Source organism: Charadrius vociferus, unplaced genomic scaffold (genome assembly GCF_000708025.1).
Source record: "Charadrius vociferus isolate BGI_N301 unplaced genomic scaffold, ASM70802v2 scaffold183, whole genome shotgun sequence".
Taxonomy (NCBI): Eukaryota; Metazoa; Chordata; class Aves; order Charadriiformes; family Charadriidae; genus Charadrius; species Charadrius vociferus.
In genome coordinates this window covers 5058855-5084780 of record NW_009648250.1, presented here as the reverse complement: position 1 = coordinate 5084780, position 25926 = coordinate 5058855, and the positions used below count along the sequence as shown (strand labels likewise).

General features: G+C 40.1%; 1 protein-coding gene across 1 annotated transcript in view; it reads right to left on the bottom strand.

Moving 5' to 3' along the window:
* The window catches only part of MRPS27 (mitochondrial ribosomal protein S27), a 48724-nt gene that overhangs the window by 510 nt on the left and 22288 nt on the right, over positions 1–25926 (bottom strand). The window contains exons 4-9 of the mRNA XM_009884270.1: positions 14939–15053; positions 14352–14430; positions 12930–13045; positions 9981–10083; positions 7624–7766; positions 4086–4241 (exon numbers count right to left, since the gene is read on the bottom strand). Of these exons, the coding sequence (XP_009882572.1) occupies positions 4086–4241; positions 7624–7766; positions 9981–10083; positions 12930–13045; positions 14352–14430; positions 14939–15053 (712 nt within the window). The remainder of the gene's footprint in view (positions 1–4085; positions 4242–7623; positions 7767–9980; positions 10084–12929; positions 13046–14351; positions 14431–14938; positions 15054–25926) is intronic.

The following is a 25926-nucleotide window of genomic DNA, read 5'->3' as shown; positions in this document are numbered from 1 at the left end:
TCTAACTCTTAGCTGGGCTATACAGGCCAGGTAACTATTTTATCCGAGTAAAGTGTTTTGACTGTAGTAGCTGGTACCATTTCTTGAAATGCTAACCTCTAGAATAATTTTTTGGAGCAATGAAACTAAAACAATGAAGTTTAACTTTCATTAACCATTGAAATTCTCCTTATTTTTCCAAGTTCATTTATGTTGTATTAACAAAGATCAGCAGATCAGTCAACTACAATAAATTCAATCTAAACACCTTGCTTTTGTGTCTTACCTCAAAACCGATCCAACGATTTCTTCCACTCTGCCTGCATTAGCATCCCTCTCAACAGATGCTCATCACTTTAAATGCTCTCTTGCTAACAGCATACTAAGTAACTCATGGTTTTTCTTCCCAACAGTTACTGTGACCTGAGGCTTGACTATGCTTACACAGATGGTACAACAGTGCTAAAACAAGGGGTATTTTTTCATGGATATTCTACACTGAAACTAAGATCAGAGCTTCAGTAAGAAAATGTGCAGTATTTCTTTCTTGAGCTTTACTTATCTAGATTTCATGCAGCATAAAAATGTTAATTCACTTAAGATGATGAATCATCCAGTGATACTATTCCTGGCTTTCTGGAATCTTTAGCCTGATGGCTCACCAACAATCTGATTAATTGCCTTAAAAGTACAGATACACAACCAAGGGGGAGTTTCCTGGGGGAGAAAGATGAGATGGCACTGGCAGATTCACTACCCCTTGCTCACTCATTAGCTAGCAACACATTTTCCTGATTGTTCTTTAAAAAAAAATAAATTTACGGAGCCCAGCACTTGCAGAAATGTTTAAAGTAAGTACGTGTCCTAAGGAAAGGCATATCCATGTTTCTCTCCTGGGCCGTTTGAACAAAGCCTACTGTTTTGCATTGCAGGATGATCGAAAGAAGATGTGGGGATCATGCACCTCCAAACAAAACGGCAATTCTGGAGCCCTGCAGATATCCAGACTTCTACTTCCAGTTATCATTGGAAGCTTATGAGCTGTGCTGCTGGCCCACAGCGTTCCTCCTACCCCAGCCCACACTGGCAATAAACTGCAAAGGCATTGCCCCCCAGCTCCTGTCTTGAGGCTCTGCCTTGTTCTTATGCAGGAAACTATGACGTCCCCTCTGAGGCCTCTCCACTTCCCTCTGCCTTAGCCAACACAACTGTAGGCTTTGTTGTGTGTTGCCAGACCCTCAAAGGTTCAAACTGGAGAGACAGCAGATTAAAGACTCTTTAAAATGCTACGCATGCAGATCTGAGGGGCTTGGGTATTTGGCTCTGTCTGGTCTTTGATTTTATGATAAACAATGGAAACAAAACCAATGGCTTTGAAGCTCATGGACTAAACCCAAACCCTAATATTTAGGTGTATTCATCTCTATTTTGTTTGAGATGTCAGTAAGTATACAATGCATCAGTGAGAAACACAAAGAGACCATACAGCTTGGGTCTGGGGAAGGAATCTGACAACTATACTCATGTTTACAGATCAGATATTCAGTTTAAATGTAACTGGGTTAGATTCTTCAGACTCTCCCTACTAACCACTACCAAGGATGTGCTGAAAAGGGCGTTTATGTGTTTATGCACTGAACTTAAGCAGTATGAAATGGAACTAGACAAAGGTAAGAAACTGGAAACTAGCAGGACTTCTCTCCTAAGCCATTACAGGTACCACTGAACTCCTGGAATCTTCCTTGCTCTGCTCTGACACCTTAGTGAAACTAATTTAGGAATGCAGCAGGCTCTATGTCATGCAGGTACCAAAATGGTGCATCTTAAGTGGCTAAATCACTGATTTTTATAAGCAGTCTCCAGTGCTCTGTATTCAGAGAGAGAAAGAGCACTGCTTTTAGAAAGGGTGTTCCCAGCATTTATGGGATGAAATGCTTGCCCACTGATCACTGACACAGATGGAAGGAATTGCTCGAGGAACACTGTACTGAGTAGTGAGCCTCAGCATATAGGATCTGAAAACAGGTAATTACAACACAAATGACAGTGTCAGACAGAGAGTCTAAATTACAGCTCTGAAGGCTTTACCTGCAAAGAGCCAAATGCCCTCAAGTCCTGTTTGGTTTAGCGGAGGGGAAGGACATGCTGCGTCTCACACGTTGTACCTGTTAGGCTGCTGTGGCTTTTTCAGGTACTCCCACAAATGGTTGTTCTGAAGGTTGGTACGAGACATGGAGTCCAAGTATTTGTATAAGAGCCATGCAGAACAAGCTACAGTTCTAGACAGCAACTGTATGTCTGGAGAAAATCCACAAGCTTTTCTTGGCATACCCAGGTGTATGACTTGTGAAAGAGAACTTGCCAAAGTGGAGACAGAAGCAACTGGTTTTGAGGTCAAGGAGAAAGAATGGGACATGCTGGCTAATGCATGGCTGGACAAAGTGCAACTGAAGTATTCTCAGCAGCAGAAGTGCAAATCCTGTGTTGGGATCACATCACATGAAGGACAGATGATCTGTGCTGGGACAGCAGATGTGAATACCAACATCAGGTTGCTTCATAACTCCCACCTTCCCTCAGACTTCTGGGGATTTTTAGTGAACTTCTCTGCCCTGTGAACCATGCCCATAGGTGACCAGGGCTGCACACTGGGAAGATTGGCTGGTGCTGGCCTAACAGATTTGAGGAAAGAGTCTGAGAGCTCTTTCAGGCTTAGCTGAAAAGGCATTCTGACTTGAGAGCTCCTTTTCTAATCCAGACAACAAGAAATTGTGGTTTATTTACATACAAATTACTGTTGGATGCCTAGACTTCATACCAGGGCTACGTCTTTCCTACATTCAGACTTTTCTGGTGACAGCTTAGCTCTAAGCATTGGGACTGTAGTTTATTGTCTCAAAGTCAGGGCACTCACTGCCACACCAGGGAATGCCTGAACTAGCATTAATTACGGAACTTGTGGAAAGGTTGAGGTAGAAGAAAACTACCCTCTTGGCACTAGTCTGTCCCCAATTTGACATACAGACCTTGTTTTGAGCACTCTGCATTATTTTCTTCAAGGCTAGATAATGGATAGACCATGAGAGACTCATAAAAATGTCTCACTCCCTCCTTCAAAGGGCACTTGTGTTTACCTAATTCACTGGAATTCATCCAGGCATTAATTAACACATGCTGAGCACCCATTTATTCCCAAACACTTTAATTAAAAAGTTCTAAGTGCCTACAAAGCAAGTTTAATATCTAAAGATTAGTGGCAAATAATTTATGTAAATAAAAATTAAAGAAAGAAAAAGTGTGTGTATGTGTTGTGGAACCATAGGATACCAGTCTTTTGACGTTTCTGTAGAAGAACAATCTGCATCCAGAACAACTGTCCAAGGTCGTGACAGCAACAATGGAAACTGATAGGCTACGGAAAGAGTACTGTTCCTGGAACTGTAAGCCAGATTAGTTTCAACCTGGGGTATTTGATTTTTACCACAGCACAAATCAGAGATGCTAAAATAAAATGAGCTTGTTATATAGGTATGAGATGATCAAATAAAATGCAGTCATTATACAGCTGGGCCCCAATGAACAACTGTTTGTGTTTCATAGTTATCATCAGCATGATGACCTAAAGATAAAAGGGAAGCGATATAGCCTTGCTTACTTCCCTAGACTGAAAGTATAGGATGCAACATTTCTACTTAATTATAGCATACACAAATGGACAATAAATTCAGGATGGTCTCATGCCTATTACAATTTATTTTAATGAGCAAGAGCCCACACAAGGTCAGACAGTGGAACTCTAATGACATTTCACTTTTGTGAACAGGATTGGATTTATCATTTTGATGTATGAAAAATGAAGATAAAATCCCAGCAGACAGACAAAAGACAAGTGGCCTTGAGCATTTATGTCTTTGTAGGCTGCTGCTTCCTGTTTGAAGAAGTGAAAATTTAAGGTGACATCTGTTTCAAAAATGCAAGGTAGGACTCCTAATGCACTGCAGGGGTGTCAGTCTACTAGCTGTAATAAGCCATTATAATATTTTCTAGTGTATATATATCATGGAGACCTACATCTTAGACTACTTAGATAAATGAAACTCTCTTACCTTGAACCGGCTGTAGTACTTGGGTGCTTTAGACTGCTCTGTTTCTTCTGATTCTGCACACTGTGACTTCTGCTCTAATTCCTTGACTTCTTCAGACGATTCTGGACCAGGTTTTGCTTCAAGGACAGACTGCAAAATGGTCTCCAGAGCGTCAATCTGAACAATCACATTTGTCATTGTCAGCATAAACAGTTTGGAAATAAAATCTGAGTAACACCGCTGTCACATGTACAAATAACTTTGTGAATTACCATGTATTTTGAGGTGACTTCTGTGTATGATAAAAAGAAAACCGAATTTTAAAAGGAAATGGGACTTATTCGTGGAAGAATTTTGTACCGTATTTGGGACCTCTGAGATCAAACATTAAATCCCTGCAATAGAACAACTCCATCACCCTGTGTCAATAGTAAAACTCCCCATGACTCAGATGCTAACTGGTCTTTGCAGATCTGTTAGGCGTTAGGCAAATGTCTCCTCTTGGCCTGATATCCAGCCATAAATACTAACGCTAAATGGTAGTCACAGTGACAACACCACCAGCATGATACACGATCACAGATATTACTATGGCATATTTGAACAATATAATCTTTAACAGATCATCTCAATACCTCTTTGGTGAAAAGAAGCAGGGAAAATACCTTTTCAGCAACATGAACATTCATTCCTATCATTAGTTTGCTAATTTATCAGGAAAAATGGAAATATAGGCATATAATATATTGGTATAGGTCTATTTTTAATCTGTGACACCTCTGCTATCTTCATGCTTTTGTCTTCTGAGCCAGTAAGAGGAGCACCCTATCCTAATCTAACTGCAGTTGTATCAAAAGAAAGCATTAGCTTTGCTAAGGGACTTGGTAAATTACTTCTGTATGTATTATTGATACAAAAGATGGAACTACTATAGATGCTGCTGCTGTACTGGGAATTATTAAATGATCACTGTAACTGGAATTATTGGATGCAGGTTGCCTGCATTTTAAAGTTCAGCTTTTACAAGTGCAAAGAGCTGTTATCCTTCCATGAATCCTAATTCTGAATGTTTATCAGTAGGATGAAATAACTCTGTGTAACCTTTGAATCTGTGATGCTTTCTCCGGGCAAAACAGATCTTAATACTTACAGTTTCATTTTCCTAGCATTAGTATATAATGCTAAAGGAATAAAAATTAGGCTTATTTGAAATAACATTCTTGACACTAAAATGTAATCTTTAAACTAGCAGTATTGAAATGGGATGAAATACGCAATGACATAATAACTATGTACTTGGAAATACATGGACTCATTTAGAGAATTTCTGAGACAATCGAAAAAAGCAAAAACTGTTCTGGTTGTTCACAGTCAAACAAAATAGCACCATACCAAAACAGTGTTTCTGTTATGTTGTTAAGATAGTAATGGCAGAGAGAAAAGAGACACCCTTCTAGTCAGAAATGAATGGAAGCTTAAAGCCTGAAAGAAAAGTGACTGATAATGATCGGGCAAATTACTTAAAAATGTTTACACCAAACTGCACAGTTAAAAAAGTTCATTTGAAAACTTCCCTTTTAGATAATGAAATTTATTCAGCCAGAAAATAGTATTAAATTTTGGGAAGGAACCAAGTTCACGAAACCAGGGTCATGTCTTTCTCAAGTAACGGACTGTGCAAGGCATGCAAGGACAACGATTTATAACACAGCCTGTACTTCTCAGTGCTATGACACGGATTTACAAGAATTGTATAATGGTCAACCCAGCCCTGTTAACGAGAGGTCCAGGATACTACAGGATAAAAGGGTTTATGGCACATGAGGTTGTTTCCATCATACCTGCTGCTGAATTCAGTGGAAACTGACTGATCCCAATACTAATCTGGTCAGTGTGCTTAGTCCTTCACCCTTAGGAATACTGCAGTTGGAAATAGTAATTAAAAATATCGCATATGGATTTTAATAGTAAAATCTTAGTGAGCATCTAGGTAGAAAAGGTCATAGGATGCAAATCAATACACTGTAATTCCTTTACACTAGATAAGGATATGAACCAACGTATTTTCCTTTCTGCACTGGGGTCACAAAAACGCATCAGAAAAAAATTATTTTGCTAATAAAAAACCATCCAGGCCTGCTCTTCATCCTCAGCTCGGTGAAACTTACGTGACTTGCACTATTGTTTATATACTGCTACCTAAAATCCAAATGAGGCCAAGTATCTCTTCAGGGAAGTTTCTGTCTGGTTCTCATGGTCATCGCTTTTTGAGCTCTACTACTGGATTTCTCCAGACATACTTGCAGCATTAGTGAGTAACCACTTTATTTTATAAATTCTTGGTTCTTCACTGAACAAAATAAAAAATGTCTCTGCAAAGAAAGCATTGCTAGATATTACTAGCATTTACTACTTTTACAGTAACAGTACTGAGAAGGATGGAATCTTCTATGGACATGTTGTACCACAGCCTTGTTTAAACACTGGGATGTTCATCTACAACCTGGAGGAAGCTGAGGAGTTCCTTAATTTGTCTAGGGTTTGTAAGCAGAAAAAAAATCACAAACGTATTAGGCTGAGTTCTTCACACTTTGATTAAGGAAGAAAACCCCCAAACCACACACCCCAAGAGGTAACGCGAAAGGCCAGGAAGTTGTAGATGTGACACTTCCTTCCTTGCGCTGTCCAGTATTACATAGAGCTGCTTCTGAGCCTGGAGCAATAGATAGGAGAACCTACTGAGCAGTGCCTTAGCCTTCATCTGCCAAGAGAAATGCAGAGATGGCAAGCCTAGTAGTGATGCTAGCAAAAGGGAGACTGCCATCACCAGACACACTTTCAGGAAAGAGCACCAGGAAGATGAGGTGTGACCTCAGTGCTGTTTCTGTGCTCCAGCCCATGTGGTGATGGTAGTTTCCTGAGTTACTTCTCCTAAGGTGTCTGATTCCAGGATCAGCCTGATGCCCCACAGCACTCCTAAGCCCCAAATCCCTTAGTCAGTGCTGACCTCATGAATGGACCAAACTATCCATCCTCCCCAACTGAGGGCACTACAACCCTTCTAGAAATTACTCCATACTGGTTTTGGGCCAGTACCACTCATGATAATATAATCTCAGAGGGTGCAGAATACATGGGATTAGCCAGGAGAGGAACAAGATTTTTCAAGATTTTTTCAACAAGATATTTCATCCTTACTGCTAAGAAGTATGTCTTTGAGTGAGTTCAAAAGCTTGGGAAACAAAGGTGTCTTCCCACCCCCACAGACATGTGCTTCCTGTAACACAGACTCAGGTGTCTCTATAGGGAGGGGAAGGTTTAGGAAACATACTTAAATGGTTTATGGCAGTAACAGACACTCATTCCCAATGACATGCCAGTAGACATCATCACTGGCTCATCAGCTGAAGCAGTGGTTCTGTTGTAAACATTCTTCTCCTTACTCCAGAAGTATTGCTGGGACTCTTCTCATTAGCAAGGCACAAAATTCACAGGTTTTACTGGAGTTTGGCTTGGATGAAATTCCCTCTGTTCAGTGGGTTACAGCCTTCATACTTACAGCTTCCTTGCAGATTTTGCTGTCCCCTGACAATGCAGCCACGTTCTCCATCACTTGCAAAGCTCTATTCAAATATCCAGGTGTCCACATCAGTGGCATTAGATTGTACACGGCTCTTAGCCCTTTATTCAACTCCACTTTCCCTGTGATAAAAAAATACTTTAATGTTAGTCCTTCAACACTTGAGTCTTAATGGAATCCATGCGGGTTGGCTCTGTTTTTCAGAAGTGACAGCAAGTGCCTGGCTTCTGTGGTAAAAACAACACACTCTTCTACAAAGCTCCTCTGACAGAACTGCTATTACCTTATTTTACTAAGATGCCTTCTTTTTGCCCAACTTCATGACCATTCCATGTTTATTTCTGGTTCCTCCCCATTCCCCCTCCAGCCTCGCCTCTAGATTTTGTCCAGATGGAGAAGAGGAGAAGCGGTCAGGTTTTCTGGTTGTCTGGCAGTTGTAAGAGCAGCTCTGAGCAAGATGTCTGAAGATCTCAGACAAATGTCTCCTTAGCTTTCAGGGACTGACTATGCAGCATGTGTGCACTAAACCTCAAGCTCTGGATTCACCTCTGTGGCCTTTAGGGTCTACTCACATATGTGTCATGGTACAGTATCTACAGCACACACTTTGGCTAACTATACAGCTTAGTACCCCTATTTCTGCTGGAGCTTCCTGAGAGGAAATATGGGACACCTGCCAAAATGACATTTTGGTTCTTAATTTAGGACATGCTGTGCAACAAGGTCTTCACTGATGTTAGCAGGACCTGTGATGCACAGCACCACTGAGAATGTGGCTTTTCTTCTGCTAGTAATTACTAGAGAACATGAAACTCCTACATAATAGCGAAAATGTACATCACGTTGGAGTGGGTGAGGAGTAATTTACAATGATTGTCGTTCTCAGGTTTTGATTTCGTCATTGTGAATGTAACAAATACCACTTCAGTCTAGCTTATGAGAGTTGTATCCAAGTTCTCAATCTAATTTGCACTCTGGCTATAACAACACAAAACTATGAAATAAACCTTACTCTTCTTTACAGGGAAGAGAACAGTTTAGAAAAAGCAAAGTAATAAGTACACAGACAGAGCTTATGGACTATGGCTAAGTTAAAACAGCTAAGGTGCTCGAGGCCACTCTTTCACTCTCTCAGAGGTTGGTTCCATTAGTGTTGGCAAGACTGTGGAATACGTGACATAACAGTAAACAGCTTTTGATCTTATGAATGTCAATGTCATGGAACGTGTACTACTGCTCAGAGACAACACTGCAGTGCATTTTTGAAATACAGCCACTATTCAACCAATCTATATGACATAAAAAACACCCAAAACTGAATGCCAACTGGACAGCAAAGTCCCTATTTGGAGCAGTATCTCCACTGGACAACAAACTACTAGCCTATGGAAAATCCTGCTTTCAAATTATCACATTTATCCCCCATTTGACTGAAAATGAATTTTTTGTCTTACAGTAATGACAAATATGAGTCAGTATCCTAAGTCTGCCATTACACATCATATTTGGAGGCCACATTTTAAGAATAAGTCCACTTTTTATCACCATCAATAAATTCTAGAATAAAATATAATGCAGTACTGGAATGACTGCATAATCATAAATTTTAAATTAAGTAATTACTTTCAAGTAAATAATCACTTTGTAGAGAAGGACAAAACCTATCTGCACTACATTCATCTAAAGGTTAGAGGAAATTCCAAAACTACTTATCCCATTCCCCTTCCCTCCAATTCTGGACATATTCTGATCTAACTGCTCTTTAATAATATAGCATACTATTAGCAGTTAAGAGTCCTTAACAGATAAAGGACAAAGGCACTGCTATCTGCTGTTCACAACGGAAACATTGACTTTACAGTGAGTAGTAAATGTTCTAAATATACTGTTTTTTCAGGGTACGCTCTCTGAACTTCTTGAGGTTTAAGGATTATTCTAAGAAACTCGCTAACTAGAAAAATAGTCTATTGTCTATAACCTTAAATTTGTGTTATGAAACTCTGTACTTTTGGGTTTTTTTTTAAATTTGTTGGTCCACAAACAAACCAAGATTACTGTTCTTTAAGAACACCATCTTTCTTTCACCTGCCAATCCAAACCTTCAGGGAGCCCTAAAGGAGAGTCAGAAGCTGTCTGATAAAGGGCATACCATTCAAATCAGTAACACCCTCCAGGCTTACAAAACAGATTCGGTCTGAAATTGTTCCTTCCACTATTTCTGCCTTTTTTTTTCTTAGCCTTCTCCTTGATTACATTTTAGTAAAGAGAAGACGCCAGTTTAATTCAGCCACTAAAGACAAGAGGGAAAAGATGACTGTGAGGGAGGTAAAACTTACCAAGGAATGCATAGCCATACAGCTGGGAGCTAAAACCCACAGTGCTTGTTTGCTTTAGACCCGTAAGCACTAGCGATGCTCCAATGTTTCTCTCCTCTTCCCACTGCAAATAATGTAAACTAAGTAAGTGTTCCTTGACAAACACAAACATAAAATGGCAGCAGCCAAAGACAGAACACGTGGCTTTCATCAGATGTCTTAGCAATGAAGTAAAGAATCATTAAACATGTCTAGTGTTCAGAGTTACAGTATGCATACCCTGAGAAATAGTACACATCATACTGAGGAACATCTCTCTTTCCAGAAGACAGTAAAAGGTGAGTGGTTGAGATTTTGCATGGAAGGCAATCAGTGCATTTTCTTCAGGACAGAGCGTTACACTGATTTACATTGGCCAAGATCTGTCCCTGCCCTTCATGTCCTACCACTTGCTTCAGGCTAACACCGCTGAAGAAAGAAATTACATGGCTTCTGTATTAGAGCAGCCTTTTCTTTTAAGTATGTGGTGAGATACATGCTTCACTATCCCTTGCTAGAATAAGAAAATGCTGAGAGAAGAATATGCTGCTAATGGCTGCTCTGAGTCCAAAATCTGCACTATGAAAAGAACATATGCAACTCACCAAGACCACTGTACGCCTCAGGATTAAAAGTACAGCTGTCTCTCCTGCTAGAGAGGAGTACCAGCTGCCTGAGCAAGACCACCACTGATGGCTAAAGAAGGGCACCCAATCACTAAGTACATTAAAACCACAAGAGCAGTGTGAATTTTGTTTTGCTATGGGATAGTACAGTACATTTTCAATACCAGAGAAGCACAAACATCAAGGATAAATGTCTCTTTACTGCAAGTGAAAGGAGCTGAACAACTCCCACTGCTAAGAAAATGAGGAAAAGGAAGCTACAAAAGGCAACAGATTGAAGGAAGATTGACTCTCTCACACACGGATTTTGTGGCAGGGTACTTCAGTGTCTTGTTTATTACCTTATGACCTGAAACAAATATCCCTAGTGAAAGAAAGAAGCCTTCTCAAAAAATTCCCTGAGGTACACTGAGTCTTAAAAAGCACAAAGGTACGACCTTCTAATTTAACGCATTATTCAGAGATGTCTTTTCAAGCTATGGCATCTTTTTGTGCCTCCATTTGGGTGCTACAAGAATCTGCATGTTATCATCTGACACAAAATACCATCACCTGACAGTCAGGCAAGGTATTTGCCTGACCCAGAAAAGGGATACAAGGAGATAGGGCTGTTTCATGCTGAATTCAGCACTCCAGCTGACTGTTACAGGAAAATCAGATGCAATGGGAAAAACAGCGCTTTTAGCAGTTAGGTTCTTTCGGGAGCTAGCCTGTTTGGCTCCAAGAGCTGGAGGAACTGCAAGAACTTAACGTTAACACCTTTGCAGTGGAAGGCAGCAGCCATACTGATTGTTCACAGCAGTCCAGGAGGAAACTCCCTGGGGAGAGCCAAGACCAGTCAGGCTTTCAGTGGTGTCTACAACAGAACAAAAACGGAAGCTCTCTATCACCACTGCTATACACACAAAGGGCTAACATAGTCAGATTGCCCAAGATTCTCCTCTCAAGGTTAAAATACGTTTCATCAGGCTGCTGGACCCTAAGATACAGCCAAGGGCCTGTGCAACAGGCCATTGGCTGACCTGTTTCACATCCTGGGAAAAGGGAATGGGATTTTTAGGAGCAGCTTAGCAGATCTCATAACGCTATCTATCCCACCTCTTAAATCAAACACACAAAATTGGTACTGAGCGTTAAGAGGTGTTGAATGGTACTCTGCATGGTGTCTATACATAAAAATATGGATAACTGCTGACTTTGGATGGGGTTATTTCAAAATGCATATTAAATAAGTCACAACTATATAAATATGCTTGCCTTAAATGTGTCATATGTCCACACCCCCCTTGGTTTCATGAAATGCTACTCATACTGACAAGTGCTTGTCTTCGCAGCGAGGATACATAAACATGGACAAATACAAGGGGAAAATGAGATTTTGGTCCCTCTGCTTTTCATATTCATGTGATCACGTATACTTGACTTCTGGGGAAGGAAGGAGAATACAGAACAGAGCAAACGCACATCTGTTTTCTATAGTGAAAACTGAAATTACGACCCAATTGAGTAAAACCTTAAGGCACCTGTAATACGCATTTTGGAAGATGCTTCATGTAAGACAAGTGGAGGTTTCAAGCATTTTTCTTATGGAAGACAACATACTATTGACGGCTTGTGCCAAGCTACATGAAAAGTAGCTGCCTAAAGCGATGGACTCAGCCCTTTACTCATATCTAACTAAGCCCCTCCTGCAAAGGTAGAATAATGCCACTTACAAGACCCTGAATGGTCATGTTGGCCTTAAGCAAGTGAGATGTGAATAAGAAACCCTTAATCCTTGAAGCCATGAGAGATGTAATGAATTTAGTTTTAAACCAAATACATACTAGAAACAATACACACAAAGCTAAATGGGATAGTAAAAATCCTAGTGAAAATGCTTTATAACTGCAAAATCACCGCTACCAAGCTGTAACGGTGAGCAATAATCACTGTAACAGGGTCCTATAGAATAGGTGATACAGGCTTTTTATGTTAACTGATAGAAACCTATTTGAACTGAACTGAACTGTCATTTCATAACCTTCCAATGGGTATACATTACATTTGAAAATCCCAACACACCTTCCCTTTCAGAGAAAGGACAAAAGGGGTGACAAGTTATTTGATGCCTTTCATATTTTGTTGATTCTTTTTTTTTTTCTTTGTTCTGCAGTTGTAAAAATAATGAAAAAAATGGAGTATTTGTGTTTTTCAGGTAAACTTAGGAAAAATAAAATATATTCAAGATTGAATGCACAACTGACTGCACCATGACACTCAGAAATGGAAGCTTTGTGTATCATTTTGAGTGTGGTCAGCTTACCGTATGTTCAGACTTGGTTGCCAGATACTGGTATAAAACATAGAGAGAAAGAAGCTGTGTTGAGAATTCATCAAAACTTTCTTGCAGCATGATCTCTGTTACTACTGACATAGCATCTATAGAGGAAAACAATATATGTAATCAGCAAGTGCAAATTTAGACAGCTTCCTTTCACAGCCGCTCATGTTCCCTGATACTTTATTGCTCTAGTATGTTTTGAAGTAGCTAGGGAGAAAATTAAAGATTTCTTATGACTAGTAGTACAGACTGGGTATTACTTGCTTGGGTTATTCAAACACACTGTAAGAAGGACGAATTGGTTGAACAGCATGAGACCACAGCAAAGGAGCTTTCCAAACTCATCTTAGCTCTACACTCTTCAATTGGCTCTTCTTTGCTCAGCCCTTCATTAACATTTAAAAAAAATCTCTAAAAAAGCTAAAAATTACTTCTTTTTTCTTGTGGTTAGATTACAAGCAGGAGAAGACTGGCTTAAATTCACTGCCCTTAAGGTGACAGGAGAGTATAATGGAGCAGAAACATTGTCACAGATCACCCCACAGCACTCACTGTATTCAGCAAACAGTGCTCTGGAGGAGCTCCACAGGGAGTTTCAGTGAGACTCCCTGTCAGGAAGAACAGTTTGTTAAACAAAATGCCTTGAGCCTGTCACGGAAAAGAAATATGGATGGAATAAGGGGGAATTCACAGACAGGAGGACTCTCAAAATAAAATAGGTATTAATTTGCCATTTAGCAAAACCTGCATGATAAAAGCTACAGGCAAGTCCAGCAATTCTATTATCCCTCTCAGTTACTTGTATTATAAGAATGCAAAGAAAAGCTCATTGCAAATCTACAGTACCAGAAAACCTGCAGTGACATTAAAATCTTAAATATTTGTCATCAAATATAAGAGGATAATTCATCTCAACACTTAAACAGTCAATAGTGAAAGACAGGCACCTCACCGTGGCAATTCAGCATAGCTGGCTCTCTCCAGTGACACAAAGTCTAGACAAACAGTTTAGATATGTAGCTTTTTGAACAGCTAAACGTAGGTAAGATGAACTCTACCAACATGCATTTCGATTATTATTATAATCTAATTGTCACTAATAACTCCTATGATGTCATTAGCATGTAAATCAGACTTGTAGAAACTGGAGAAGTTGGTTTACATTTGGAAGGGGATTAACCACAGTAGCAACTGTGAATTGCACGTGTTTCAAAATTATATAATTAATAAAAATCTAACAGAAATGAGAAATAAACATGCAGCAAAGCAGTTTAAAAGAAGAAGAAGGCGTGCTTTTAAGGCGACTTCTGAGAAAAAATGGCTAGAAGTTTTTAATTCAATGAAAGGCTCTGCAGATTTAACAGCATACAGCTAAGGATGCAGAATTGGTACATATTTTCCTACCTTCGTATTTCTTCTGCTTTATAAAACAATCCAACAAAATATTGAATGTAAAATTATCTGGGAAAATTCCATACTGAACCTGAAGAGAAGGAAGAAAAAAAGAGCGGTGTGAAAATCTGCTGTTCAAATCTTCCCAAGCATAGCACTGCAGGTACCAGAAAGATCAGAACCGTGGCATTGCACACTGCTGCAATGTGACAGTCAAGCAACACAAGGAGATTAGCACGGCTCCTGTGATGTAGGCCTTCTAACTTTTGATCTACTGGATTTGTTTTGGCATTTCGCCTGAGCCTTTGGGACCAAGAGGGGCATTGATTATCAGGTTTTTATGCCTCCCCTGCATCTAGCATGTTTTGGACACTAACCCTGTTTAAAAACAAAAAGCTTCCTTGGAAAGAAGAGGAAATAAAAGCTGTAAAGAGCTTTAGCTAAAATTCAAGTGCAGCATTAACTTTTGGTATGACAAAGAAATATCTGAACTTAAAACTGCAATCTACAGGACATGGCTGCAATAGAAATTCAAGTAAGCCACATTGTCTCAAAAAGTTGATCAAATATATTCACAGCTTTTCCTTGTAAAAACTTACCTTATTTTTTAATGTGTATAAGGCTTTGTCTTGTGCACCATACTTCAGGCACTGTCTGATCCAGCTGTGGATGGTCCAGTCTCTCAAGTACCAGCAATTTGGACTATGACGAAACCTAAAGGATGATAAATGGTCCAGGCAACAATATGATTTTTGGGTAATCACAGAAACAAATTCTGTAATCAACAAACTGGGGGTTTCAGAACGCCCACCTTTCATGATCTCAAGCATAAATCTGTCTGTATTCAACTTTGCAGTCAATCGTTAATCTGTTAGGAGCTCCAGCTGGCCCATTCAAATAAGAGAAACAAAACTTTGACACACTTAAACAGTGTATACAAAGGGAGAATCTGACCTTTTCACAAATGCATAATATTTTAAACTTCTCAATTTCCAGAAAGGCTACTGCTTTTCCCCTGAAAAGATGAATACCATAAAATAATAGCTTGGTATATTAATGAAGGCCAGCTGAGATTGCTAGAAACACTGTCATACTTTTTAACCTTGTCCTTCTCACTGTACGACATTGTATTGTTGCTGGTCTCCTCAAGGAGCAACACTGCTCCATGACTGATGATATCGGCAGGTATCAGAATTACATCAAAATACAGCTAGGACTGAACCTTTGGGGCTTGTGGAATCTGGTGTCTTCTACCTTCTCTAACTCATGCCTCACTATCAACCACTTAAGAATTCATTGTGCCTCTGCAGAGGCCATCCCTGGGATGCTGCATGCTTCATTTGCGTTTAGAAATGCTTCATCAGTAAGGCGTGGCCCATGCAAGGGGAAACTGCCAGAGAGCCCCCCCCCGCTCCCCTCCACCAGCTGCCTTGTTCCCCACGGATGTTTCTTTAACCTTCTCTGAGAGACCTCACGCCGTGGCTTCAGCAGCCTACCCAGGCCACCTACTCCAGCGCTGAACCAATTTGTAAAATTGAATTCTTTTAAGTTCAGCTTCTTTTATTTCATCCTTATTCAGACATACACACTTTGCTCTGTATTTGGAGAAGTGGTGACAAAAAGCATATGCAGCTTTACCTTTGGCAAAGACTCAAAAACCAATTAAGAGACCAGTGGTAGGAGCTGCTGCCTTGGTCCTGGGCTGAATTTCACACACCAGTGTGGTGAGATCCACACAACCCTCCTCAATTCAAAATGTATGCATGAAAAAACGGGCTCAGTGATCAACACAGAAGCCACTGCCCCTTCAGTCAAAAATGCCGACGATGGTGCTGGGCTCACGTGCAGATGCTTGCAGCCTCAAGCCAAGTTGCAGCACCATTTAGAGGCAGGGTTGGCTCTTCCATCTGAGTGAGCATGCTTTCCAGAACATTACTCAGATTAACGTGCTCACCAACTCTCCCTCCCCCTCAGTGAATCTCTGCGTACAGCATCCCACGGCTGAGGGCTACACAGATGACCAAGCCTGGAAAAGTCCTGCAGCCTGGAGAGCCTTCAGAATGCAGAAGACATCTGCGCCAAAAGCAGAGCTCAACAACTACACAAAGTCTAAATACACAGTTTTGTAAGTGGAACATGAAATCTCCCCATTAAGTCAGAATTTAACAGAGAAAGAAAAGCATGTTTTGAATATTAAATTACAAACATCCATTTTGTTGCTCTAATTGCTTTCCATTTTCTTCCCTCTGGAGTTCAAATATTGGGAACAGCAAGAACATATATTTGCTTTCATTAAAGTACTGTTTCAATAAGGCTTACAGGAAGCATCAATTACAGGCATTTGGATTTAATCATATTTTGATGAAACAATTATCTAATTGCTACAGACTGTTTCGCCAGCCGTTTAAGATGGGTCAGAGTGCAACACCAACACCCAGCAATAAAGCTGCCAGCATCTTTTATAGTTACTTCATGAAATGGTTAATATTGTTTCACAAGTGGAAAACAACAGACTTTTCTTACGACACTGATGCTCTCGAAGACTTAGGCCTTCCTTTTGATAGTTTTTGGCATCCTTCCTACTTATCAGTTATACAGGAGGGAAGCAAAAATTTAAAACAAAACCAAAAAGGTTTTAATGGGTTTGAATATTCACCTTTTTGCAGAGCTGTATTTATTCTCTTGAGTACACACACTACAGTGAGAGAGAGAGAGAGCACTCCAATACCTCTTGCACCTTGGGAATGCTACAGCCTACTGTAGCGGTGAAATGCTTCCAGGTCTCAAATTCAAATTGCACTCGGACAGTAAAAGGCCTAACAGGGATACGATGTGGATCAGAAACAGGATGAAACTGATCCTTAATCAATACAAGTTTCTGGAATTGATATGAACAAAATTCAGAGGCATGTCAGAAAAACTCTTCTTAAAAAAATCTTCACGAGCTTTGTACGGCTGGGACTGATTTGAGTATGTCTGTACGGACAACCACAAGATCTATCAGATATAATTACTGTATGTTACTATTAAGATCTTTACGCTCGGACCAGGTCTCCACCATGCCAGGTACTATGCAAATAAAAAGCAAATAGCTCCTCGTTCAAAGAATTTTCTAGTTAATTCTAATAATTAATTACAAAACAGTTCCCTGGGAATGAGACTGGTGCCAAAATTGTTCTGTCTCCATGTCAACAGTAATGCAATACATATGCTTGTACATGATCCCTCAACACTACACATTTCCATTAATCTATGATGTGGAAGAAGAACTGGAAGTGAAAGGGAAACAGGTACGCTGCAATCTTTAATTGTTTCTGATCCACATAATGCTGGGATGAGCTCTGCCTCTATTCTACTAGCTGAGAAGGAAGACAACAGAGTATCTGCTTTTACAGCTAACCTAGACAAACTAACCAAATGCTGTGGCAGACATTTTTATTTGAAAGGGAATGAGGGAAAACAGGAGATTGCTGGTCATTTTGACAAGCATTAACATCTTCCTCCTTCTCTTTCTCTACAAAACACAAAACAGGATATAATTAAGCAAGGCAATATGTTCGGGGGCAGATGAAAAGACAGAAGGAAGCTAAAACTACAGAAAGCAGAGGATTCAGAGTGAATTAAATTAAGTAAGCCTTTAGCAAACGCTGTGTGTTTAATGGAAAGACCAGGAGGTTATCTTGCAGATGTCTGCTGCTGAAACTAATTTTTCTGAGAACTAATAAAATCCTGAGAAGCACAAGATTCTCATAATGTGTTCATAAAAGACAAGGAGAAGCATTCATAACAGTATTAGGAGAGCTCCCTGTTGGTGCACTTTAATGTTAATGGCTAAAGAATCAATATGGTCATCCTTCCAGCCACTGAACTGAGAACATCTGTCCCCACAGGGAACAAGAGGCGGAATATCTGCAAGACAAGAAGTTCCTGAAATATCAAGGTTGTTGTGAATCTAACAGCACATAGTGCAATGGTACTAGAATTCCCCTTATTTTGGTAAATTGTTCATATGATGCAGTCCAGAAAGTTGACTTTCATTATATCATTGCTTTGTACTTGCAAAATGATTATAACTTGGAAGAGATACACTGAGCGTACAGCCTCAGTACAAGGCAACCAGAACATTTTTAGCCAAGCAAGTGCACACTCTCTCTTGCTCACAAACTGGCCAGCACATTGGGCTAAGAATACTTTTCGAGTTTACTGATTTCCTGCAGAAGGCCCTATTGCTTGTTATTCACAACAGTGCTGAAGTACCCATGCTGTGTTAAAGAAAACGAACAATGGAAAAGTTTATCAGATGCTGAGAGTGCTTTATGGAGTGTTCTACTAATACAGCAAGCATGACTGACTTCTGTTGGTGCCCTCCCACACTGCAGAAAAGCTGAGTTGCTTCCCTTATTTATTTATTTATTTTAAATGGTCTTTCAAATTTGTTTGGTGCCATCAAGTGGTGATGCACTCTAGTGCTGTTTTCACATACCTTGTATTCTCAAGGGAAGTAATACAGCAACTCTTGAGAGCAAACAGAAGCACCAAGATCATAGAATCATAGAATGGTTTGGGTTGGAAGGGACCTTAAAGATCATCTAGTTCCAACCCCCCTGCCATGGGCAGGGACACCTCCCACTAGACCAGGTTGCTCAAAGCCCCATCCAACCTGGCCTTGGACACTGACAGGGATGGCATCTCCACAGCTTCCCTTGGCGGTATGTTCCAGTGCTTCACAACCTTCGTAGTGAAAAATTTTTTCCTAATATCTATGCTAAGTCTACTCTCTTGCAGTTTGAAGCCATTACACCTTGTCCTATCACTACTTGCCCTTGTTAAAAGTCCCTCTCCAGCCTTCTGGACTGCTGGACTGTATTCTGTTCCCTAGGTTTGGTACAGGGAAGTTCGTTGCTTTGGGGACAGTCACAAATGAGGAAGACGGTGAAGGAAAATTTGGTGGGTCACAGAGAACAAGTGCTCCAGAAGTAATACACTACCAGGAACAGCTCTGCTGTAGGGAGAGGAAGCCAGCTCAGCAGATTGCTTCTAATTTTTTCTAAGCTGATCAGAAGCTCCCATTTTGCACTCTGTGGCTTTCTTAAGGGTCAGTCCAATTCCTGGTACTGCCAGAACCTGGGCTTGTGCAATAAACTAATTTTTGGTTTTCCCCCATCTGTGAAACAGGAAGGAGTCCTCTTTCTTTAACCAAATTTGTCTGACCTAATGAGAAAGTATTTTGCAACGATCTACGCATCCAGTGCACAGAACTGTATGATCTCTTTAGGCCTCCAGATTTCTTTAAGACTTTCTAAATTTAACCTGCATTTTGCTTTGCTAATTTTGCATTACCATACATAAAACCAACTCCTTGAATAAAACCTCTTGTACTATAATGTTCTTCTCTGTTCTTATGCTTTAGAGATTCCTGTACCACCTTCTGCCACATTGCAAGGACGTGGAGAAATTAACAACAGAAGGACACTGAGCAATCTCAATTCTTTCCTTATTTCTAATATACATCATTGAGATGTGTTATTGTGCTTTCCTCAGATTTAAAACCAGAAAGGTTTCATATGCTGCTAGTCCCCTTGTAGGATCTAGTCCAGGAAAGGAAGGAACCTACCTAGCAGTAGTGACTGTAACAAATTTCTTCCACCTGTACTTTAAATCTCTCTTACTTCTTTTAGAACTAGAGAGAAATATGGGTTAGCATGTTCATTTGCTTTAATCAGGAGGGGAGAGTGCCAGATTTCTTCTCATCCACTTAAAATTCTAAAAAGTCCTGAAGCAAAATGTAAGGAGACTTAAAATGAATAAATATCTTAAGAAATGTCTCTGTGAGCCAGGAAGAAGCTCACTCAATGGAACGAATCCAAAGCCACTCCACATTTTACACAAGTCATACAGGGCTGTGAAGCTCCCTGGCAATGCCATGTTTTTTTTTTTCCCAGGCACATTTTTTAAGCTACAGTGCATAATGATCAAATGGATTCCAGGCAGGCTTAGCTTGGAAACTGGAAGGCTAAGGAAACGTCACCCAAAACTCTCCCTTTGTTTGTGATTTTAAGCCACAGGCCTTGGGAAAAATCATCTGCATTTTAAATGGACCCATAGGCATTGCTCATGTGTCAGTGTCAAAGGCAACAGCCCTGAAAAAAAACTTTGTTGACTGAAATTTCCTTTCATGAGCATGAACAAAACTTTATTTTTCCATCTCTTCTTTGACTGCATCTTAGCCTACACCTTTCTTTGTATGCATCCTTTTAAAAATTTCACTTAAAAACACTATCAGTCCTATAGGAAATACCTCAGGCATTAACTGCCTATGCTCAAGCAAAAACAGGGAACACTTTACTTTTATGTTGAAATAAAATCTCAACTAGCATATGCAGTATAAGAAATCAGTTACAAAAAGCACTAACAGGACAGGTTTAAAAAATCGGATGAGTCAACTATAACAGGATAGTTTCATGCTGAGGCAGAATTATGCTCTTACACAAGAAGAGAAACAGTTTGTAGACTCCCTGAAGAAAGCCGATCTTCAGCCTTTATTATGTTTTAATTTTTATTGACTTTCCCCAATCTTTGATTTTAACGAAATTTAGCTCTTGATTGCTTTGACCATAAAATTATTTCTTCTAAATTAGGCTTGCTCCACCTCAACATGAATGCGTATTTCTTTCACAGTATCTTTTGTTCAGGAGTTGCACAGAGCTGTAACACCACTGATGAATGTGGCCTCAAAACAGGCCTAAACAATTAGTTTTTAGATATGAAGAAACTGCAGTACAGTACAGACGCACATTCAAACATCAAGACTGAACAGGAGACTTAAAAAATAGTTTTAGTGTTGGGTCTTGCTTTCCAGTTATACCACACTCAGCTTTTATTTCTGTCCACCCCAATGTTACATGTTTACCTGTTTCTTAACCCTTATGCTTGGTAAAAGGACCAGATCTTGGAGTGGAGATATTTTTGGTAGAAATACATACTATGCAGTAATTTAGGAAGTCTCAGGTTATCACCCTGGTAACCACTCTCTCCTAACAACTGAAGGGACAGAATTCACCATTCAGTAGTCTCAGAGTAGCTATTCCATTGCTCATAACCACACTCCTGCACAGAAAGCTCAGCTTTGCAAAGTCTCTTTCTAACAATGACTACCACATACAGCAATCAACGATATAGTGGCTAGGATCTAGTTTATCCTTCACTGACCTAGCTGCTTTGACAACAAGTTATTAAAGTTGATTAACAAATGACAAGCTGAATTTCTGATACAAGCATTTCTGCCCATTGCTATCAACCTCTTGTATCACTAAATGCTCTTCTTTTGATGGATTTAAGGCACCTTTGCGAGTAAAACACAAGTAGCAGCGTTATTATGTTAAGAAGAAAAAATAGTATCACCAAATAGTTACAAAATTCGAGATAAATATTATACATTTCAAAACAATGTATGAATGGAGAAGCAGTTTACAGCAGCACAAAATAAAGGCTTTGCTTAAACATAAATAGACATAAGAAGCACCACAAAAGAAACAGTAACAGCAACAGATCCACAGCCTACAGCAAAGTTTGAAGGAATTTATTCGTATTCCTTGCTTTGGAAAGTACCTGAATTATTCCTCTGTCCTTCCATCCACAGACAGTGAACATAACAGAACTGGAGTGGAGCAGTGCTTCCAAACTTCTGCCACTAGGTTACCCCAGGCAGCCCTGAACCCCTCTAGAATCATTTGCAAATCACAGAGAGGAGGAATCCTTTAGACAACTCTATCGACTTCAGTATCGCACAGCTTGCCTGGAATTCCTTGAACCTTTACACTAATTAGTTCATAACCAGACTGAAAAGCAAAGCCCAGGTTTAAACAATGTTCTGCTTCTCAGTATGTTTTTCCAGGCTGTTAAATGTGTTACCTAAAAAGCTCCTCTAAGCATGTAGATTCAAAATACTCCAGAACTATGCACACCCCAGCAGAACAACAATGGAAGCTCACGTCTCAAAAGAATATTAGTTAGGATTTCTTCTGTATCAGCTTGGTTGAAGGTGCTCTGTATGCCTCAACCTGACATAACAGCGTATCAGTCATAGGCCTTGTCTAGCTAGAAACTAAAGGTCTTAACATTTAAAAATCCAGTATCAACATGCTTCCTTGTTCTTAAACAAATATTTAAACAAGACAGGTTAAAGGCAAGGTCACCAGCTATCTCACTAAAGCTAAAACTGGCGATTTGGGGATCCCCAGTGTGCCTGCTAGAGAAAAGAACACTGTGTACGGTACAAATATTGCTACCAACAAAAGCTGGTGGTGTCCAGTTTAGTTTCATGCAGAAAATAAAACCATGTCATTTTATGGACATTCGGAAGTTTTATTTCAAACGCAAACTCTGAAACAAACAACCCACCCTTTTTTGGCTTTTCTCTTTTATGGTCAAGACAGAACGGTGAGGTGCACAGCCAAGGGAGATTTGCTTCACTTCGTGTTGCTTAGAGACATATCCTCAATGAAAGAAACCAAATAAACAAACACTTCAATATAGTATTTCTATTTTTTGCCTCCCCTTTGGATAATACAGCATCTTGTTACTCAACACACCCCACCTCTCCCACTCCTTTCGAAAAAGACAAACAGGAAAATCAGATTTTCTTCTCACACACATGAAGAATCTATACAACTTTCACTATAACACTGAAATTCACTCAAAGAGCGACAGTTAACAAGAAAAAGGAAAATAATAGTAACAACAATAACAAAAAGCTCAACTTTTCCCCAAACTATTGACTCTAAAGGACACAGCTCCTAGAATTTCCCTCTGTTAAAAATACTTCTGGGCTTACAGCTGAAATGACTGGTTTTGAATATAAATGCCATTAATAATGTAGTGATTGAAGAGAGAGTATCACAGGCTGAGAAAAACATGGGGAATTATGGGGTGAGCTGTTGCTATAGTGATTCTAATAAGATACTCTCTAGTGCCCTTCCTTGTCCCCAGTGCAACCACAATAAAGTCTAATTTTAAATCAACTCTTCCATTAATTGTATCTTTTCCTGGTACCCTGGCATACAAAAACATAGAGACAAATTAAGAACCGTTCAACACACTCCATGTCTTGCTTCGGGGAGATTTCTGAATTTCAGCAATTTCTAAGTGTGTCAGGCTAAAACTTGCTGTATTAAAGCTCAGCAAAGGGTCAGTTCTGCTGGAATCTTTACTCCAAAAACTGATTAACACAAAGGTTGTAAAAAATGACATACGTAAGTAAAGTACTGATTTGATTGTTGCCATTTTACTAGCCCAGCTATGCCCTTCATTACTTCAATTAATTCTCCACCTGTCTGAAAGCTGGTACACAAGTTATTGACTAGATGAATTTTTCAAATGAAAAAAAGTATTTGTGAGAGCCCATTTGTAATTGCTGAAATGACCATTCTACCTGGTTCACTTTCCAGAGTGAGAGAGATCCCCTGTTAAGGACTGCCAGAAAGTCAGTTTCTAGCAGAAAGCTAGACTGACTGCATATTGGAAGCAAGTTTAAAACCTTCTAGGTACCAAACTGTACCTACATCATGGGCTTTCTTCAACCAAGGCTATCTGTAAGATCATGTCATTTTAGGGAGTAAATTGCTTCAAAGCTGGTTAGATGGTTCATTTTTAAAAACAAATAACAACTTCAGATGCTTTAGAAAACCTCCATCTCTTAGCCATCAACTACTGCAAGGATACCACAGTGAAGCCTGCATTCCAGTAACTATTAACCAAGCTGCACAGAGATGTAGCACCAAAGGCTTTTCAAGCTGACAAGACAGCGACTCCAAGTTTTCAATGTCACAGGAAACCAAATCGGAGTTAGGACCAATGATCAGGATTTTCTGCCTTCTAGCCCTAAGCTTAAACTATAATAGTAAACCCCTTTCACATTATATTAAAAAGGAATGCTTTATGGGTATACATAAAAAACGCTGTAAATCAAAGCCAGTAACGACTTCTTAAGAGTAGGAAAAAAACCTAGCCAGTAACTTAGACACTGGTATTACAGTATTTGCAAACAGAAAATTTTTAACCGTGCCTAATATACAGTCTAAATTTAACCTGAGACAAAATTAACATAATTTTGTCAGAGACCAAATTCACTGAGAGCTGGAGTCCACATTGTAACAACGTTGCATTTCCATTTTTTCTGCTCAAATTCTTTATGCTTCACAAAATATCTCCCAGAAATATATCCCACACTAGCTTCAAAATACTGTAACATTACACCCACTGACACAACCCTAGACACTTTTCAGTTTGATCACAGTTGAACTTGCAGAGATTACAAGTGATGTGTTTGTCTGGCTTGAGTATCAAAGACCGCAATATAGAAGCAGATGAGCCAAACCATTTATTCTGCAAAGTTCTTCAGTTTCACACCATATGCAACCGAAGGAAAAAGAACATGCTGGCAAGAGAGTGCTGCTGGAACACAAATACTGAATGGATTTTAGTGGCCAACTTAAGCAAGGGAAAAGCCAAACCTTACATTTGCTGCCAAACACTTCAAAAACTGTATTTGCACAGTTCAGGTTTCACCTTTTCAGATTTGCTGCCACAGTCCCGCAGTTCAAGTTAACCTAATTTTGACCTGCTAGCTGTGAGGATTGGGAAAACAAAGAACTGCCCGCCCACTGTAGGTGAAGATCAAGTGCAAGACCACCTGAGGAACCTGAAGGGGCACAAGTCCATTGGACCTGATGAGATACATCCACGGGTCCTGAAGAAACTGGCAGATGAAGTTGCTAAGCCACTAGGCATCATATTTGAGAAGTCATGGCGGTCTGGTGAGGTTCCTGCCGACTGGAAAAGGGGAAACATAACCCCTATTTTCAAAAAGGGAAATAAGGAAGACCCAGGGAACTACAGGCCAGTTAGTCTCACCTCTGTGCCTGGCAAGATCATAGAGTAGATCCTCCTGGAAACTCTGCTAAGGCACATAGAAAACAAGGAGGTGACTGGTGACAGCCAGCATGGCTTCACCAAGGGCAAGTCATGCCTGACAAATTTGGTGGCCTTTTACGAAGGGGTTACAGCAGCAATGGATAAGGGAAGAGCAACCGATGTCATCTACCTGGACTTGTGCAAAGCATTTGACACTGTCCCACACAATATCCTGGTCTCTAAATTGGAGAGACATGGATTCGACAAATGGACCACTTGGTGGATAAAGCACTGGTTGGATGGTCGCACTCAAAGAGTTGTGGTCAACGGCTCGATGTCTAATGGCTCAGAGACCAGTGACGAGTGGCGTTCCTCAGGGGTCGGTACTGGGACCTGCACTGTTCAACATCTTTGTCGGTGACATGGACAGTGGGGTTGAGGGCACCCTCAGCAAGTTTGCCGATGATACCAAGCTGTTCGGCGAGGTAGACACACTGGAGAGGAGGGATGCCATCCAGAGGGACCTGGACAGGCTGGAGAGGTGGGCCCAAGCCAACCTCATGAAGTTCAACAAGGCCAAGTGCAAGGTCCTACATCTGGGTCAGGGCAAATACCCAAGCACAAATACAGGCTCATTGGGGAATGGCTGGAGAGCAGCCCTGAGGAGAAGGACCTG